Source organism: Danio rerio, chromosome 20 (genome assembly GCF_052040795.2).
Source record: "Danio rerio strain M-AB ecotype USA chromosome 20, GRCz13ab, whole genome shotgun sequence".
Taxonomy (NCBI): domain Eukaryota; kingdom Metazoa; phylum Chordata; class Actinopteri; order Cypriniformes; family Danionidae; genus Danio; species Danio rerio.
In genome coordinates, this window is record NC_141040.1 from 36810444 (window position 1) to 36832055 (window position 21612).

Genomic DNA, 21612 nt, shown 5'->3' on the forward strand with positions numbered 1-21612 from the left:
TTATAATCTAAATCATTCCAACTTCCAGCCTGCCACTTGAGTGTCTTGTTTGTGTGTGTGTCTGTGTGGCATACGGCATATTATAGTGAGAAAGTCTTGCACGTGTGCCAATACTGTGTTTGTGTGTGTGTGTGTGTGTGTGTGTGTGTGTGTGTGTGTGTGTTTGTGTGCGTGTGTGTGTGTGTGTGTGTGTGTGCGTGCGTGTGTGTGTGTGTGTGTGTGTGTGTGTGTGTGTTTGTGCACAAGGGCTGGGATTCCATTTCAGCAAACTCTTGATTATGAATGGCTGGATGATGCTGCAAGGAATTACTCAGTCACTTGACTGTCCAAGCCTCATGACAGCTGGTTCTCTGTTATCTACAGTTGAAATCAAAATTATTAAACCCCCTTTGCATTTTTTCTTTTTTAAATATTTCTCAAATTATGTTTAACAGAGCAAGAAATTTTTCACAGTATTTCTGATAATATTTTTTCTTCTGGAGAAAGTCTTATTTGTTTTATTTCAGTTTTTAATTTTTGAAAAATCGTTTTAAGGGCAAAATTACTAGCCCCATTAAGCTATATTTTTTGATAGTCTTTTAAATAAATAAAACTGTTTTTGATAGCTGTATAGAAGTGTCTTGAAAAATATCCAGTAAAATATTATTTATAGCAAAGATAAAATAAATCGGTTATTAGAAATTAGTTATTAAAACTAACATGTTTAGAAATGTGTTGAAAAAATATTTTTCCGTTTACCAGAAATTGGGGAAAAAATAAACAGGGGGTCTAATAATTCAATCACTAATAATATTTATATAATTCTGGCTTCAACTGTATGTGTGAGGGAGAGGAATGAAGAATCCTGAGGTCCACAGATAGCAGGAAAACACTATATATCATAAATTCAAAGCATGTTAAAGGAAAATTCTAGGTCGGTTGTAAGTTAAACTCAGTTTAAATGGATGATTTGTGGCACTATAACCTTTAACAGCAAAAAACAGGTCAATTCATAAATGGGTTACACTTTACAATACTGTATATTCATTAACATGGGTAAACCTCAACTAACACAAACCCACACTGTCTCTCCCTGTCAACATTGTGATACGTTTACATTTTTTGTTTTTCTTTACCTAATTTTATATTTTTACTGTCATGGAAATTTAAGACTAAACGAAGTAAAGTTTTTTTTTTATTTTTTTTTTATTTTTTACAATATATGAACTAAAGAACTAGTAAAAATTGTATAAACAAAAAATAAACCATGTAGACCTACTGAATATGTAAAATAACATTAATTGATAGTTTTCACCACAAATAAGCTTTAACATGTTTCACAAAGCTGATCATCATTCTCAAATCAAATAACGCTGCAAACCTAACAAAAAAACATTGCAAACAATTTATGTTGAATTGAAACAAACAAATTAAATTTCCTAATGTTCATCCGTTTGTTTAAATTCAGCCCAAATAAACTGTTTACAACCACTTAACATAAAGACTTTTAGTAAATGCAAGGAATCATCTTTGAATATTTTTTTTCAGTGTATATCTGAAGGCTAGATTTACTACTGTTGTAGACTATTTGACAAATCTGCCAAAGCTTTTCAGTCTTGAAGGATGTGAACAACACAAACAGCTGTAATATTACAAGCCTCTAAGCAGAGGTTTAAGTTTTTCATGAGGGCTCTGAACCAATCGCCATCTGGAGGGCAGGTTCTGCTGGTCGGGGCGGAGTTTTCTAGACTATTTAAAGTGCGGCGGTGCAAAGTATTCGAGAATCCAGTGTACCTTGGAGGACACGCGAGGGGGAGGAAAGCGCGTCTGTTTTGGAGACCTTGCGGAATACACACAGCACAAGCACCGATGGAGAGAAAGGACCATTAGCCATAGTCCTGGGGAAATACGCAGGTATGCGGTCACTCGAGGTGTTGTGTTGTGAACTTGTTAACGAGATCTCCGCGAGCAGTGCAACATCGACTCGCCCTCTGCCTCTTTGTGCTTGCGCTCTGCGCGACTGGCTTGTTTACGCAGCCAGGTGCGCGTGGTTCATTGTGTTGTGAGGTGACTACTATGGCTGTTTACCCAGACGGCGTTTTCGAGCGCGTCAGACTATTTCTAGTGTGACACTCACATAACCCTTTTGTATTTCAGAAGCAGTATTCCATGTCTCTCCTCTGCCCTGTTATTGATGGGAAACCAACTGGACCGGATCACCCACCTGAACTACAGCGAGCTACCCACCGGGGATCCATCGGGCATCGAGAAGGACGAGTTACGTGTTGGCGTGGCGTATTTCTTTTCCGATGAGGAGGAAGAGCTGGATGATCGATCGCAGTCGGACAGCTTTAAAGACAACAACAGCCCGAGCAAAGACGGTCCGGTTGCGCGCAACGAAATCGAGTACACGGCTTTCTGCTGCCAGGAATGTATTTACTCCAAACTGCGAGAAAACGAGGACCTGAATGTTTATTCGGTGAAAACTTTATTGACCATGTGCAAACCAGGGGATCTACTGGAGTTAGTGGCCAACGCACAACCCCCGCACTGGGCGATCTTCGAAGGGGAGGACCAGGTTATTCACCTTTACAAGGGGGAGATTCGCAAGGACAGCTTGTTTGAGATCAGCTGCGGTCGGCAGGCTAGGATAGTGAACAATCGGTACCGCTACCGGCCGCTGCCCGCTGATTTAGTGATGCAGAACGCGAGCGGGCACGTGGGGCTCAGCAGTGGCGAGATTTGCTGGACGAACTCGGAAAGTTTCGCAGCCTGGTGCCGTTTCGGCAAGCGGGAGTTTAAAGCGGGCGGGGAGGTGCACTCCGTCGAGCAGCGCTACTTTCTGAAGGTGCACCTGTCCGAGAGCACCGCGCACACGCTCATGTTCCGCAGCCTGGAGGAGATGATACGCGAGAGACGGCGCGTGGACGCCAGCGGCATCCTGAAGGAGCTGTCGCTGGTGACCGGCAAGGAATGAGCGCTTGGGACTCTCTGCATGCCTTGAGCAAGGGCTGCCTATACCTTCGTTTCAGGACTTTGGGAGGGTTGTTGCGTATTTGTGTGAACATGTTTTGGCAAAGACAACGCCCCTTTTGGTTGTGCTGTGAGAACCGATGGCCCCACTAAAGTCACCCAGTACCTTTAAAAAGGAAAAAGATAAACCATAAGGTGAGCCCTCATCACAGATATCGCCCATGAACCTCAGCCCCTCTCAAATTCGCACCCGAGCCCTGCTGCGGCAGATGGTGACCACGACGCGTTCATGTCTGTGGCAAGCCGTTTTGACATTTACTCCTTATAACTAATATGTTGTGTTTAATACTACTATTCTTATATGTTCTAGTGCCTATTCCAGTTGTTAGCAAAATCTGTAGTCATACTAGTGATTGAAACCATCTCTTCGACTAGTCATAACATATGACCAGTGAAAAGCAAATGTTATTAAGACAACTGAGATATAAGGCCTAATGGAAACTGGTTAAAATCGGTCTAATAAATGGTTACTAAGCAAACTGCATAGTTATCTGAAACACAGATCCACAAATGGAAATTGTGTATCGTTAGGAATAATTGGTTTGCAGGAAAATACTAGTTGAATGGTGGATAATTGGTGAAACTGGTTTCACTTCTTGCTCATAACTTGATAAAACGAATACTGGTAACCTAAACACTTTAATTAGTTTAAAGGAATAATTGTGAAACAACTTGCCACATGTATCTTATTTGACTGAACTCGAGAGCTTTAATAATATTAAACGTGGAGCTCTGGTATTGCGCATCTGTCCAGCTGCATTAGTTCCTCTAAGCCCCTACAGGCGACAACACACGAGCCTTTGTTTTCATTCTGTTACCAACAAATGCAGCGAACATTCTTCTGTTTTTGGAGTCCATATTTTTGTATTTCAGTTAGTACGTTTAAAAAACTGTTTTTATTTAAATAAACGTAGATTGCCCTATGAAAAATGCGTTGGTCTCCAGCATACTTCTTTGCATACTGTTTTGCCAGTGTATAATGCCATAAGCGAGCACGTGCTGGCTGAGGCAAACTCACGCGAGACAGATGCATTGTAATTCAACACATCAGCCTTCTGTATTGTTCACAGCATCGACCATCCCTTCATTTGATTTTGAAGGATTTATTTCCGCCAGTAAGGCGGTCGTTTGTTATCATTGCTGCATTAGTATGCCTTATGGGCAGCTGCTGATGCATGGAGACATCGTCCTTTTGTTCCAGACTTGTTATTGTTGATAATCACCAATGTTACTCTTAGGAGACATTATCTTCTTATTTTTTATTTTTTAACTGCCTCTAAGGTATTTAATTCTACAGGCTACTTGCTCTATGTAACTGTAATTATACATTTCAACTTTACAGCTGCACTGCTTGTGCTACAAAAACCATACATTCAAATTAACTGCAGTCTCCATTTTTTGCTGCAAGGTTTGCATTGAGTAATAGGAGAGCTGTGTATATGTGTGTGAATAGACACTGTAGCAGCAGTAAATATGGTCATGCTCTGTTTGTTTTCCTATTAGAGGCTGTAGGCTGCAGTTGGGATCATTTATGCTTTATGTTCAGTGGGGCTTGATTGGCCCACAGGTCTGTGTTGCTGGACCCTTTACAAAATCTGTGCTGGCCAACACTAACAAGTCATTCTGAAAATCGGTATGTATCTCTTGCAAAGCTGAAGTCCACTATACAGGCTTCGCTTTTGTGCTGCGGTTCAACAATGTAGCTGTGAGTTGTGCATTGATTTATACGTTGCAGCCAGAGAGAATCGGTTCTAAAATTTCACCCATGCTGAAATATTTACCAGGCTAGTTCCTCTAGTGTGCGTTCAACATTTGTATTCATTCCACACATACACCCCTTATGGCCTATTCTCTTTGTGCACCTCTTTTCCAGGTCACAATGTTAATCACAAGTCCTCATCACTCGCAACATGTTTTGTCAGGTGTGCCAGTTTGAGCCGTTAATATGGAAAGCGGGTGATTGTACAGATGAATGAAAACAAGTAGGGCAGGTTTCTAAAGGCTTGGGATATAATACTCACCAACTGTCAGATGAGTTCACAGTAAATGTTACAAGCTTGGGGGTGAATTACACTTTTTACATGGCTAAATCCAGTCCAACCAGGCTAATTAATGAGCTGAAAGTGTAGCATTGGGTGTTTTTCCAACGAATTATCTTCCATTTTAGTGCAAATTTGCCTCTTTTCTGTTTAAATTAGGCTCATTATTTCAAACCTTTATAAGATTGTGAATTAATGAGTTTTTCTGCCTCCTTCAGACAACTTATTTTGTGTTTAACAGAAGAAAGAACCTCTTAAAGGTTTGAAACCACTTGTGGGTGAGTAAATAGTGAGGTAATTTTAATTTTGGGGTGAACTATCCCTTAAAAAAACAAATTTTACAAATTAGATTGACTTGTGTACATTTTCTATAAATTATGACAGAAAAATATCATAACCAAGCTTTTTAAATATGCACCATAATAAAACACACTTGTGTAGATAAAGATGGAGTGGTTCTGTAAACTCAGAACTAAACCAAAAGCCTTGTTAGCATATATATTTACACCGTACTGACAAATAGGGCTACGGAATAGCAGAATTTAACACCCACGCCCTCATTTCTTGAACCTAGTGTGTGTCATTTCCATGTCTCCACCACATTGTTGTTAATCAATCCCAGCAGCCCCAGTAACCCACTTTTTTTTTCACTAGACCATTTGTGGAATCCCCTTCCTTGACACTAGCCCACCCCGCGCCTCATTTTCCCTTCCTCTAAGCATGACAATCTGTCACCTGTACCAACACCTTTTTTTCTAAAGCTGGAAATTTAGGATAGTGGGGCAGCAGGCTATATGTGGAGAATGAGGACAGGATTGAAGGAGCGATTGGGCTGAGGGAGTAGATGTTGCCAACATGAGCTGAACAGAATATCTTTAGCCTGAAACAAAGTCTGCCTCTTGGTGATATGCCATATGTGTGCTGTCCTGTTTTGTGTGTCACACTTCGTAACCTGTTACTGGGGAAACCTCAGCCAGTCATTTGGCTTGCGTCTACTGAATATTGTTTTACTAGATGCCCAGAGAGAGGATGAATGCATATCCAGACACTTTAACGGAGGGCACTGTTGTTTTTACATTGATTAAAGAACTAATGATAATGCATTTGCTTCTGCTGAGGGAGAATTATGCATAGCATCTGCGCTCTGCAGAAATCCTGCTTCCTTCTCAGACTTGATCGGATATTCATTTAAACCAGCAGGCTAGCTGGTAATCTGGCCTCAGGAGAAGTATTCAGACTCATTTGTTTTTGTTTTTTTCCCTTCATTTTCTTTTCGTCAATTACATTTCACAGTGAAGTTAAATTATTTGTCTAGAATCATGTAATATTGCTGAAATCATGGTGCACTTAAAAACTACCTTGGAATTTAGGTTTTTGTCATGGTCCAGGGGCTTCGCTATAGATTTTTTTTACTAGAATATAAGATGCAGCTAAATATCGCCGGGCTCCAATATATAATAAATTAATGAAAAGAGAGTGAAACTCTTATGTGTCAATGGCATATGCTGACTTTTAAATGATTTTCAATCAAGTCATGCGTTTTCTATTAGCAGAACTGGTGATGCCGGAACAGTCTCATTTGATCTAATCGGTTGAACAGGTTTGCAAAAGGGTCGGAAACGGTTCACTTTGTTTGATTCATTTGTAGAGTTCACTCATGCACTTAATTATTTGTAGGGGCTTCTCACATCAAAATAGCAAAGGAATATTTTATAAGTTGGAAACTTGTTGCTGCTGCCTTTAATTGTTTTCAAACAAAAGTCTTATAGCACATGCAGTTTGTGTATGACTATTTATATCCATAAACAGTTCAATTATTAAAATACAGGCTTTTTCATTATTATTATTTTACAGGAGACATGTGCCACATTAGTGCAGAGTGAATAGAAAAGCCCCTGCTGTAATATCAGTTATAAACAATATACATATTTCTATATTAGAGTACTTTATACGTCTGTTTATCATATCATGTAACCTAAATCTAAATAAGGCTCCGTTTAAACATTTGAAAATGTTTTGAGCTTTTCCAAAAATAGCAAGTTGAAAAAAACCTTTCATTGGCTTGATTTCATAGACTCAAAGATGTTCACAGCCACAAAAGAAAACAGACTATTTAAAGACACCAAAACCAGGTACTCATACATTTAGCTGTAATGTACCAAAACGCATGGTAAAAATCATAGCTGTCATCTGAGATCTTTATTACTTGCTTTTTTCTGGTTTAAACGTCATGCAGTATGCAACTGACAATTTAAAATGCAATTGATACCAGGTTGTTACCTTGTAAAACTCCATTATTAAATGCTGTGGTCAGCAATGGGAAGTTACAAAGTACAGACACTTACTTACTTTTCATGCGTACCTTTTATCTTGTATCAGTACTGTACTTCTTTATATTTTTCTGACAACTGTTTACTCGTTGACATCAATGTCTGCACTTTCTACTTAACATTTTTAAACCAGGCTTGTTGCTTTATTTCTAATTTGCTTGGTGTTGGCACGGTGGCTAAGTGGTTAGTATGGTTATCTTATAACAAGAAGGTCACTGATTTAAAGCCTGGCTGGACCAGGAGGCATTTTGGTGTGGAGTTTGCATGTTTTCCTTAGGGTTGCACAATAGCAGAATCCGGTACCAATCGATACTGAAGTTTTAAAAACATCCATTTCCTGCTAACGTTTGAGCGCTGCTGAGCTCATTCTTAAACAATGCTGATTTTCCATTGTGTTCTATTGCTGAGCCGAAATGACTGTGATTGGCTGTGATGGTCATCAGGTCACCGATCTCACCGCTGTTTACTGACTGTAACCACAGATACAGGGACACTTTAGCGTTTTAAAGTCGCAATTGATCAGCAGATTGCTTGTATGTCAGCTTATAGACACTAACCAGCTGATCGATGTGACTTTAAAACACTCCAATGTCCCTGTATCTGTGGTTACACTCAGTAAACAGCGGTGAGTTTGGTGAACTGATGAACTTTAGGGCCAATGACAGGTATTTCTGTTGAAATCAGTGTCGTGTAAGAACGTGCTCAGTAGCGCTTAAATGTTAGGGGGAAATGGATGTTTTTAAAACTTTAGTACCAATTGGCACCAAATTCCAGAATCGTGACCACCCTAGTTTTTTTCCCGTATCTGAGTGGGTTTTGTTCAGGTGCTCAGGTTTCCCCCACAGTCAAAGATATGTGATATAGGTTAATTGGTTAAACTGAATTGCCTATAGTGTATGATTGGGATACTGCGTTTCCCTGCATTGTAGGTTGTACTCCTATCACTGGGTTGCGGTTAGAAGGGCATCCACTGTGTAAAACAATTGCCAGAGAAATTGGCAGTTCATTCCACTGTGGCGAATTAATAAGTCAAAGTAAAGTCAGTAAGTGCTAGAATGATCGCTATAATTTTTTTGGATTGCACAATTTTTACACATTTTTTTTTATTGTCACAGTGCACCTGCATGGCTTTTTCAGCTAGGTTAACATGCAATGTTGGCTAGTAGGTTAGTTTATGAAGCTAACATTGAGCAGAAAGTAAACAACACTAGAGAATGTGGATGAGACAGAGGGAGTCAGCAATGTAAAGATGACTGATCATAAACAGACATTTATGATCACCCATGGGGAAATCTAAGATGTTTTAAATTGTTGCCGTTAAAAAGGATTCCTGACAGATGCGCTGTGAACTATCAACCTACAAAACATGAAGTGCTTAATTGAAAGAATTCACAGTCGACTTTGAGAAGGCACATATACAAATTATTTTTGTATATGTGCAAAAATATACAAAAACTATTTTTTTTATAATCTCCAGAACAAACCATCATTATACAATAACTTGCCTAATTACCCTAACCTGTCTAGTTAACCTAAATAACCTAGTTAAGACTTTAAATGTCAATTTAAGCTGTATAGAAGTGTCTTGAAACATATCTAGTCAAATATTACTTACTGTCATTTATGCAAAGATAAAACAAATCAGTTATTAGAAATCAGTTATTAAAACTATTATTTTTAGAAATGTGTTGAAAAAATCCTCTCTCCATTAAACAGAAATTGGGGGAAAAATAAACGGGGGCTAATAATTCTGACTTCAACTCTATATTTTCTGCATAGATACAGATAATCAGAGTTTTATGTAAATCTCTACGGCGCATCCATAATGATTCTGTACTGTTGCAGCTTATTTGAGATGAATTCACTGTGTCAAGACACGGTGAACTGGCCAGAGCAGGAGTGGGTATAGGGGATCCTTAGAGAGTAGATTAGACTCTAGGTCATGTCATATTATAGGCTCTTTTTATAATTCCACCGCATAATGCACCACATTGCAGAATTCAGCAAATTCTGTTTCACGCTTCTGAGCGAGAGACCGCTGCTGGCTGTGAAAGAGCGCTGTCTGATAAAAATTCAAACAGAGTTCCAGAAAGCATCTACAATGACTCAACAAAATCAACATATAGTGTGCGAGGCGAGCAGCTAGCGAAGGCTTGGATTTGAAAATGCTGAAAACTTTATTTTTTTATGTTTTCTTATCGATCATCATGTCTGGGTGAGTGCAGGTATGTTAGATTGAAGAAAGGCTCTCAAAGGTGGCCAGTGGAGGCTGTTTGATATGTTGTGCCACCTGTAGAACAATGTGGTAGATTGTTTACACAACCCCCAACAGCCTTATTATGTTAATGCTTTGTGTTCTTATGCGAGTCTCTGTAGACCCCTGACGGTCCCGTTTTATGTTTATTCTGCTCCTACTAAGCTCACGTTGGCTTACGCCAGGCCACGCCAAAGTTCTCACTCTGCACCCAATTACTGTAGAAGTGTTTGCTCCTCTTGCTGTCTCCCTCTGTACCATGCTGTGAACATGGACAGCGATGGCATGGGAAAAACAGCCTGCTTCATGAAAAATGACAGTTCTCCTTTAAAAAAATATGAAGCAATTTCTCACCAATCTTTCTATGGTTTGGATCAGAAGTGGCCTGCTTCTTTTGTGTGGTGAACTGAGACTCCTGTGTTGTTGAATCTTGGGGAAATGTGGAGATTTCCTAGCTGCTGGTGATGGTGAAGCATTGTTGATTTTAGTCATATAGGAAGGAAAAATCTGAATTTTTAATTATTATTATTATTATGATTATGATTATTATTATTATTATTATTTGTTTCTCTAAGGTAGAAATGAAATCAGCTGCAAAGCAAATCTATTCTTTATTATGCTTTTCAGATTGATTGATTTATTAGCTTTCATTTAGAATCTTTTTAGATGTGTGCAAAGCCAAATACATGTGTCCTGAAAATGCGGTAACACTTTACAATACGGGACATGTATTTATCTAGTACAGCATTTATTTATAGTTCAACATTTATTTATGAAAAATAATTATGTTCTGTACAAACAAAACAAATTTTAGAAACGTAATATTTATTATGCATTTTGAAATATTGCATATGCAATTCTTAATAGAAACACCAAGATGTGTATAAACTCTGAAAATGCGCGCAAAAAAAACAAAAAAGCCTTTTGCACACATCTGATAAACTACATTAGAAACACATTTGCCAAAAATACCCCTCATGCCCATGTGATTTTGATTAAATGAAGTGCGATGGGACGGCAATTATGGACAAACCAAACCTTGTGTTTCATCCTCTAAGGAACAAGTAATTTATTATATCAGAAAAAAAGTCCACAGGACTGATTTTGTACTAAAAATGCAGTAGCACTTTACAATATGGGACATGTAAGTAATTCATGTTAATTGCTAATGAATAATGTTAGTTTAGTATTTACTAACATGAAAGATGCTTGTACAGCATTTATTAATAGTTTAAAATTTACTAATGCATTATTAAAACTAGGGCTGCACAATGTTGAAAAATCTGACATTGCAATATTTTCTTTTGCTGCGATATATACAGTTGAAGTCAGAATTATTAACCTCTCTTTGATTCTTTTTTTTTCCTTTTTTTAAATATTTCCCAAACGATGTTTAACAGAGCAAGGAAATTTTCACAGTATGTCTGATAATATTTTTTCTTCTGGAGAAAGTCTTATTTGTTGTATTTCGGCAAGAAAAAAAGCAGTTTTTAGTTTTTAAAAAAACTTTTTAGAGTAAAAATTATTAGACCCTTTAAGCCATTTTTCCCGGCAGTCTACAGAACAAACCATCGTTATACAATAACTTGCCTAATTACCCTTACCTGCCTAGTTAACCTAATTAACCCCGTTAAGCCTTTAAATGTCTCTTTAAGCTGTATAGAAGTGTCTTGAAAAATATCTAGTCAAATATAATTTACTGTCATTATGGCAAAGATAATCTAAATCAGTTATTAGAAATTAGTTATTCCAACTATTATGTTTTGAATTTTTTTCTCTCTATTAATCAGAAATTGCGGAAAAAATAAACAGTAAAAAATACACTTCACCTTTACAGTAGGTAATACTTTAATATGGCCATTATTGTCCTATTGTGAAATGGCAAAGCTGAAAATCTATGGTTAAAATGCCACCCAGCGGCCAAAAGCTGCTGGCGCATGTAGGTACCTTCGCAGCAGCATCAAGAAAGGCGGCAGAGAAAACGTTTTGAAGTAGTAACATCTGTATATTGCGATAGGAAAACAAATTCACCAGATGGCTTTAATAGCTCTATTTGGGAAAAAAAAATCATAGGTTTTGATAGGTTGGGTTGTTTTTGTAAGGGTGTGAATCATGTATAAAAATAAAATATCAAGAATAATTACAACAGAGCTAAGAAAAAAGTTAAATAAACAATTCTTTGTGTTTTTTTTTTTCGGAGAGTCAAACAGTATACAGATACAGATATTTAACAATGTAATGTAAAATAAGACTTCATTAAAGTTACAAATATCTGCGATGATATACATTGCGTTATCGATGCTGAAACAATAAATTGTGCAGCCCTAATTAAAACCCAACACTGTAATTACTAACATTGAACAATAGTTTTCATTAACTAGCATGAGCAAACATGAACAAATACATTACTAAATGTTATAAACTATTATAAATTGTTACCAAAACACTCATGTTGTCAAATCTGTTCAAATGGCCTAGAAAAATAATGCCTATTCTCCACCTACTGACCAAACATTATCCTTGTGTGTTCTCACCAAAACGGGTACCGTCATGGCGCATTTGCTATTTACATGACTGTAAACAGATCATCTGCACGAGGATAAAGAATGAGCCTCCTCTGTTTGGTCTCTTTAGTTTACTTTTACTCTACTTTACTCATTTACTTTTGTGGATAAGAAAGCTGTGTTGTGCAAACTCCACTGAAGAAATCCATCAGCCTACGTATTTAATTTTGTTTGTTAAGCGCAAAGATTTGTTTCAAAACTAATTCTAAATTCAGTTTTAATTTCCATTAAACTAATAAATAAATAGTTAAATCCAAACATACGTTCAATTGCTCTGCCCCATGATGCATACGTCTCCAAAATCAGGTGAACAAGTCTAAACCTGTTTTATTACTACATATAAATATGCATGTAATTATTATTAATATTAATAATAACATTATACAAATACAAACTGTCATGAATAAACTGAAAAATAGTCTTGAGGTAAAGAAGGCATGGAGGCAGTGGTTTTTGTATTCATGTAGAAAATAATAATTTTTGTAACATTTTAGACCTTTATTTTTTTAATATGTAAAGATATTTGTGTTTTGGTGTACATCCTGTGTAAATTAAGCAATGTTTAAGCGTTTGGACCCCCATAGGCGCATAATTCGCTCTACACTGGATTTTAGACCAGCTTTTAGTTGGTCAATGGCACAGTCTATTTCAGTTCCTCAAAATTGCAACGCACCAACAATGTACCTTATTTTAAAAATATTTTTGAAAATGGCAACAAATCATGCTAAACAAGTCTTGCGCCTTATTGCGCCGACTGTATTAAGGGGCCCAAGGTGGTTTATGGTTTGCTGCACATATTTTGATTCTTTAGTACTGTTTTGGAGATAATGTATAAGGAATAGTCATTCACAAGCTGCATGCGCAATAAAAAGCTTTGGCATTGAAAAATGATAAAAAACAATAGCAGTTGATTGTAGGTAAATATCCACCTCATTCATCACTTTTGTCACTTTTCTCTCTCTTTAGTATTTCTTATATTTCAGTGAAATAAACATTACAAATGAGTTCTCCAAGCAAACACAACAATGTGAACCGTTTTTGATTTTTTGGGGGGTATTTTTTAAACCTTTTTAAAAGGGAGGATTTTGGCATCACTAGTTCTGATTCTAAACAGGTGATGGACAGATTTTTAAAGAGAACCCATTTAAAATTGTGTTAATGTCAGATTGAAGCAGTATTGCCTGACCAGTTGGGTCACTGAAATTGCAGCTTAAAACCAGGATAAAACAGGGCCACTGTTATTTAGGACTCCTGTGACTGCTTAGTAACAGTTGAAAGTATATTCCACAGAAGACAGACAGACAGACAGGTTCAGAATGAGGGCAAAGAGTTTTTTTCTTTAATTTAGTTCTTTTCACTTTAAGGCTTTTAGTGTTACTTTTAACTAGACTAAAGAGTTAATATATTATCATCTGCCAGTATTTTATTTATATCTGTCAACTATTTTAATTGGCAACTGTTGTTGACAGAGTTTCATTTTACTTATAATATATGCTGCCCTAATGCCCCACATAGAAATCTGATATATAGCAATATATGCAAATGACATACAGTTGAAGTCAGAAATATTAGCCCCCTTAAATTATTAGCCCCATTCTTTGCCACCCCCCCCCCCATTTGTTTACAGAGAGAAGATTTTTATTTTACACATTTCTAAACATAATAGTTTTAATAACTCATTTCTAATAACTGATTTATTTTATATTTGCCATGATGACAGTAAACAATATTTTACAAGATATTATTCAAGTCACTTCTATACAGCTATTCTATACCACTTCTATACATGTTATTGTATAACAATGGCTTGTTGTGTAGACAATAATAATAAAAAAAATAGCTTAAAGCGGCTAATAATTTTGTCCTTAAAATGGTTTTAAAAAAATTAAAAACTGCTTTTATTCTAGCCGAAATAAAACAAATAAGACTTTCTCCAAAAGAAAAAAATATTATCAGACATACTGTAAAAATGTCCTTTCTCTGTTAAACATAATTTAGGAAATATATAAAAAATAAAAAATAAAATAAAAAGGGGGCTAATAATTCTGACTTTAACTGTCAATTATTTCTTCTTCTGGAGAAAGTCTTATTTGTATTATTTCGTCTAGAATAAAAGCAATTTTTAATTTTTAAGCAATATTTTAAGGACAAAAATTATTAGAACAAACCATCATTATCCAATAACTTGCCTAATTACCCTAACCTGCCTAGTTACCCTAATTAAGCCTTTAAATATCACTTTAAGCTGTATAGAAGTATCTTGAAAAATAACCCGTCAAATACTATTTACTGTCATTATGACAAAGATAAAATAAATCAGTTATTATAGATGAGTTATTAAAACTAATATGTTTAGAAATGTGTTGAAAACAATCTTCTCTCCGTTAAACAGAAATTGGGAAAAAAATAGGGGGGCTAATAATTCTGACTTTAACTGCACATATTTTTTAATTACAGAATTCCATTGTACATATATGCTCAAATATATTAGCTATTTTTACAACATTTCTTAATATTAGCTGCATATATTTTACATATGTAAAATCCAAATTTGAACTTGTATCTCATATGTAAAATTTGGATAATTTTCCATGTATCATTTTTCTATATAACATCATGTGAAAAGTAATTATGTCAAATTATTATGTTCTGTACAAACAAAACAGATTTGAGAAACATAATAGCTATTTTTCCATTTAACTATTATTGCATTTTGAAATATTGCATACAATTTTTATCAAACACCAAGATGTGTATAAATTCTTAAAATGCACACCACTAAAAAGGATAAACTCTTTATCTGATAAGAAAACATTTAAAAAAAACTACAATGGAAACACATTTACCAAATAAATTCCATCAATAAATAGTTTGATGGAACGGCATTAATGGACAAACCAAACTTTGTGCCTCATAACACCACCGTGCGTTCATTGCATTTCATCTTCTGAGGAGCAAGTCATTCATTATATAAGGAAAAACGCACCACAGTGGCTTTTTCTATCACAGCACATATCACATTTTTCTTTTTGATATTTAGCGCTAGATTATTAGGAGTTGATGATTCAGTTCTCTTTGATTCAATCACTGGATGAAAACTGCTTTTTTGGTGAATATTTGATGCGATATTCCAGTTTTGTATCTTTGTATGGAAACATGGCTATTGTCACTTCTTGAATTTTAAGCAATCAGAAGTATTTAATCCACTTGGGGATCAGAGAATTATTAAAAGAGACTATAGGAGACAAGCATAATATTTACAGGAACAGATCACCTCCTATTTCTCAAATATAAAAAGTATCTCATCATGATTTACTCACCCTCATCATGCCTCATGTCATTCACAAGCTTTATGACTAGGTTCAAATGAACTACTTTTAGTATGGTAGTACTACTTTTACAATATTTTAATATCAACTTCAGTCGATATTCACTTTGATCAAAAGATTAAAAAACTAAACTAACGAAATGAAAAATAGTTTTGCCAAGCTAATTTAAGAAAGCATAAGACTATGCAAATAATAGCAGAATTTTCTTCCTTTTTTTTTGGATGAGCCATCTCCATTTCAGTCTCTTATGAAACGGTTAAGTCTTGCTGCTTAAATTCATCTCAGGAAAGCATATCTGTTTTACATCTATATAGAAAGCATAGCACTGCTACAGTAATATTATACAGTTTTAATTGGTTTTGTCGGACTCAAATGTGGGCAAAACAAATCAAGAGGAAACTTAATTTAGCAGTTTGGGCACTGGCGCTCACAGACAAACACACACACACACACAGTGGTGCCCATAACTTTCCACTCCTCCTCTCATATTTCACCTGCTCTCTCTGTCTGCGAGTTAATGAGAGAGTCAGAGGTGCAGGATTAGATGCACTGCGCTCTCTCTTTTTCTCTCTCTCTCTCTATGTTGGACTGAGCACAATGCCATATACCTTTGTTACCCCTCCTCTATCACACACCATCCTGTTTTCTATTTTTTCTATATGGTTAGTCACATATTTATTTGCATTTATTAGCACTTCTGCTGTGATACATTCTGATTTTTGCCCTCCTTCCATTTTGGGTTGTGTATTTCTCCATGCCTGGGCTCGTTTGCTCGTTCTGCCAAAGCCAATCACATACACTACTGCTGCGTTTGTGATTTAACACACATCTCATTCTTGCAATCTAATGCTTAAACAAACATGCACAGCACACATCAGTCTTCCTTTCTCCTGCTCTCATTTTTCTTTTTCTCTTCAGTCACATGCTCAGCTCGACCTTTCTCTCCCTCATTCAGCATCTCGGCTCTGTCTCTCCGTCCTCCTTTTCCTTGGTTAAGCACTGCATTTATTTCTCAGCTTGACTGTCCTTTGACCGAGAACTTTCCCCTCTTGCATTTTAGCAGTTGCTCCTTCGTAACAGCAATCACAAACCCCACAGGTGTCCCATGCACACACTGTCTCTATTTTTTTTCTCTCAGCACAAAATTGGCACAGTCACAGAGACTATGACTGGAGAATGACAGCGCTTGATGGGAGATGAACACAGCGAGAGGGAAATTAGAATCATAGAAGTATTTTTTTCTTCTTAAACTAAACAGTATTGTATAACAGCAGCTGGACTACATGTTTTATCTCATGATTAGGGAAAGTTTATGTGTAAGATGGATTTGCAGGGAAAATTTACATTTGACATTTATTTTCTTGAGTTACATGACACAAAAATGAATTGGAAAAAAAAACTTTAAGAGGACAATTTCATATTTACTAAAAGAACAACAAATCACTGAGCTTGTATTTAAACATTTAAAAAAAGCAAATGAGGCTTTCTCCGTAACACCAAGCTGTTTGTGTTTAATACACATCTAATAGTCATCTAAACATACAGTACAGTAGATGTCTTGGCTAAAACAAGGCTACATTCTAGATGTCAGAAAAACAGTAATACACTTCTATCATCAAATGGACCAGCCTGATCTCTCGAGGAAACATAAGTATTTTACGTTTTGTCAGTTCAGTGGCTAATTCATACGAGTTCAGTCGTACGAAAATGTACAATTTAAAAAAGTAGGCGTGGCACCTAACCCCACCCCTAACCCCAACCGTCATTGGGTGATTAAAAAAAATAGTACTAAATTGTACGAATTAGATCGTACGAATTCATACGAATTAGCCACTAAATCAAAAAGTTACGAATTGCCGTGAGATTGTGTTAAATAGCCAGATTAGACAGAGTTCACATGTAGTCATATGAAAACTAGACATATGAAGGCCAAACTGGGCCTAACTGGGATGCTTCTATGGCTTAGTTGTGTTTCTACCTTTTTCTGAAATAGATTTATAACAAGAATTTTAAGAATTTATCAATTGGCGCATAGAATTTTTTCCTAAATACAGATGTGTTGCTATTATTTATATGTTGGGCTTCTTTGTTGAGCTATGATTTGAATAATATACATATACTGTACTTGAAATAAGGAAATCTGTCAGAAAAATAAATGTTTTTACTTGAAGAAATAGTGCATGTAACTTCCAGGAAATGATAAACACTTGGGAGTAGTAAGATTGGGACACTAATGTTTGCAAACGCACTGTGTCTTTTAACCAATAACATCATGTGAAACTATATTGGCATTTTGCAGAGTGGACAAAAGAGGTGTAACATCGGTGAAGAGCTTCAGGACCCCTACTTTGTGACGAGGCAGAGTTCAAATTGCCTCTGTTATGGCAGTGTTCTCAATTACCATGGGCTGAACGGTTGGATGCCTTCCACTCTGAGCAACAAGTGTGATTCCATAATATTGGGTCTGGTGTTAAGTGTATAGACTGTGCTACGGTTGGTTATCAAAGGAAGCTGCAGGGAGTCTGATTGCAGAGGTTTGGGATGAATGTATCTAGTGATGTAACCATGAGCCTGGCTTTGAATTATACATGACAGTAAGATGGAAACCGTTACAAGAGAAGACTAAGAACAGTCTTACAAACAGTACACTGGCTGAATGTATAGCAACATCTGTCTATCACTTTATCTATTTATTTATCAGATTTAGGACAAACAGAGCAGTAATGGTAAAAAAACCCAAGACAACTGCCAATGTAGGGATGCCTTGAAATGAGACATTCTATTCTTGAGAGTGAAGAGTGACTTAAAGGAACATTCCCCTTTTATGGAAAAAGCCTCATTTTACAAGTGATTAACTATGGTAATTCTTATAGTTTAATAAAATTTATTTAACTTTTGGAAATCTCTAAGCGACCCCCTGTCATTGTCCCGTGACCCCCACTGTTTTAAAGGAACAGTCCACTTTTTTTGGAAATGGATCATTTTGCAAGTGTCCTAGAGTCATACCTGTCAACATTGTCAACAAAAATACAGGATTTGTACAGAAATTAAATTAAGTTATAAAATCTTGTTTATTTTTATTCACGTTATTAAAATATTGATTAAATTTACTATAGTTACTTAGAGGAGCAGCGACTCTCTCATTTTGATAGTTTTGTTTGATAACAGAGAGGTGTCCCTTTAAGGATCCACAGATCTATAAAGAAAGCATTCCATTAATTTCATGCTCATTTAAGACAAAATAATTTTGTGTTTAAAATAACACACGCAGGACGGACATGATTACATATTATTAGGTATATTTGTCTGTTTAAAAACACACCAAAATCCAAAAGTGTCCACTTTTGCTCCTCTTAAAATCTCGTCTACTGATCCGGGATCAGTGTCTATATCACTAAGGAGTGCGTCTGTCAGCACCATTACATGACTGGACTGGTTCAGAGGCTGCATATGAAGAATGAGGGTGGACGCATGGCTTTAATGAAAATGAAGTGAATGCAGCCAATGTAATTCTAATTTCAGTGTGCTTTCAAGCCAAAATAATGCAAAAGCATAATTCTCTTGAAGAGCTTTTGCAATTACATCACACTTTAGATCGGCTCTTTAATGCTATTTTCACTTGTCATAGAAAGATTACAAATACAGCAGAGATATGGGAAAATACTTAAACGGGATGATATCGGGATAGAATGGTAAAATACAGGAGAATCCTGGCAAAAACAGGAAGTTTGGGAGGTATGCCTAGAGTTAAACAGTTGAGTATACTTTTTTAATCTTTTCAGCCGATCTCTGTGTCTAGCAGGAGCACTTTTAGATAGCTTAGCATAATCATTGAATCATATTAGACCATTATTATTTAGCTTAAAAATTTTTTTTTAAAAAGCTTCACACTCTGTAATTACATCATGTAGTAAGATCAGTGGAAAATCGGAAAATTTATGAAATCGGATAGCCCCTTCAGACGAAGGATCTCATTTTCGAGGGGGTCCCTAAGAAGTACATAAATCAAACACAGTACATCACATCAGACTCATAACAAATATACAGCTAAACAAAACAAACAAACAAGCAGCACACTTCACCTGAAACACTTCCCACAGTCTAAAGCCTTAACAAACAAAAACAAATTATCAAACGTATAATTTTATATACAAATAAAAGCAATTCAATTGGAACTAATATTAATAACATTTACAAGTTCTAAAGATAAATTAGTCCTGAAAAGACTAAATGTCTCAATTGATCTGAGAGGAAGATTGTTCAAGTCAAAAGGAGCTTTGTATTGAAAATCCTACAGCCACTTTCTGTTGTAATTCTTAGAACAAAATAGTAATTCTGTTGCGTATGTCGAAGTAAATATGAGGTAAATGGAAAAAAAAAAAAAACTGCTTCAAATAAAAATATGGCTGAACTGTACTCCCATTCCAGCATAATAAGGAACTTTACTGCCATACCATGGCTGCAGCAGATGCAATGATATTATGCAACAATGTAACTTAGTTGGAAACTATTTTCAGAAATAACATCATTGCTCTTTTTTATGCTGATTGTCTAATCCAATGAAATGCTTTATGCTAAGCTAAGCAAGAATACTCCCACCAGACTGGCAGAATTCAGTGGGATTTTGGATCAAATCTTGGAAATGGGTTTTTCTAGAAGTAACAGAGAGAGTTTGAATTAAGATCAGACCATGTGATACAACCTTACCTTTGATTTGGATCAAACCTGCACTTTGGTTTATCAAAAATTTTAAACTCAGATTGGGATCTGTTTGGTCAAAAAAAAATTTTTTTTTTATTATTTTTAATTTTATTTATGTTAATTAAAATTATTATGTTTATCAAGACAGCATTTTTTTATTTAAAAAATGTTAAATACTTATTTATTAAATATTTATTTATTACTTAATGTATGCAGTTTCAAATAAAATTATAACATCTTGTTGCTTTTATTACTATTACCAATAATAATAATAATAATAATAATAATAATAAAAATTAATATTAGAGTGGATGGGTTGCAGCTGGAAGGGCATCCGCTGCGTAAAACATATGCTGGATAAGTTGTCAGTTCATTCCGCTGTGGCGACCCCAGATTAATAATGGGACTAAGCCGAAAATGAATGAATGAGTATTAGGGTGATTTCTGAAGGATCGTGTGACTCTGAAGACAAAAGTAATAAAGCTAAAAATTCATCATCGCGGACGCAGCCCTCACTATATTGGCGCCCTAGGTAGCCCCCTATGCCGCCTCTATGGACCCGCTGGCCCTGAGAATATGAAATCATTCTCTTTTTCACAAGGCCAATCGAAAACCGAACTTATAGTTTAGCAATACATATTTGACCTTTAAAATGTAAAACTCCAAACGATTGACTAAACAAGAATACTACACTATACGCAATGAAACTACCAATTTCATTTAATGCTGAAAACAAGTTAAACCAGTGTAATATATTATTATACCTCTCTCGTAATACTCATTTGTCATTTTATTACTAATGTCCTTGACCAGCAAATCAGAATAGTCTGCTGGCCAGCAGTTTTGGTTTGGTTTTCAAAGTAGTAGCAAACTCCTGTAATAAACCGCTTATCAATGCGTGTGGAGGGGAGTTTAAATTTAATTGACAAACTTACAATAACTAAAGTTCAGTTAATCATCAACATTAAATTACATTCATATTACGCCTTAAACCCGTTAAATATTTTCAATGCATTTTTTTTCTTTGCTGCTATCTGTGGTCTCTGGCTAGGGGGAGGCTAAGCCTTCCACAGCCTCAAACACGCTCTGCCTAATTCTTATGAGATATGGTGAACAACAACAACAACATCAAAGCAGTATTGTATTAGAACTAAAAAATGTCAACTATTTGTTTATTACAGTGTTTCTGTTGATTACCATTGAAACAAACAATGGCTGTTTGTGGCCACTGGTATTTTCCCTACCTGTTGTTCTTTGCCAAGCCAGTAGCCTACACTGTTGGTTCCATTTAGGCTCTGGTGAACAGGATTTGGTTATCCTGAAATTTGACATTGTACCTTTAAAAAAACTGTCATAAAAGTAAGAAAAAGCAGTTAATCCTGG

General features: G+C 36.0%; 2 protein-coding genes across 3 annotated transcripts in view; one reads left to right on the plus strand and one right to left on the minus strand.

Moving 5' to 3' along the window:
* Positions 1–21612, minus strand: part of si:dkey-6f10.3 — a 131765-nt gene that overhangs the window by 100026 nt on the left and 10127 nt on the right. The window lies entirely within an intron of this gene.
* Positions 1759–3945, plus strand: lratd1 (LRAT domain containing 1). 2 transcript variants are annotated; one of them, NM_200618.1, is made up of 2 exons: positions 1759–1893; positions 2137–3945. In NM_200618.1, exon 2 carries the CDS (start codon positions 2174–2176, stop codon positions 2954–2956), a length of 783 nt encoding a protein of 260 aa, NP_956912.1. In that variant the 5' UTR covers positions 1759–1893; positions 2137–2173; the 3' UTR covers positions 2957–3945. The 2 variants fall into 2 exon arrangements, with proteins under 2 accessions (NP_956912.1, XP_087152596.1); XM_087296470.1 differs by having other exon boundaries at positions 1759–2020; positions 2137–3942.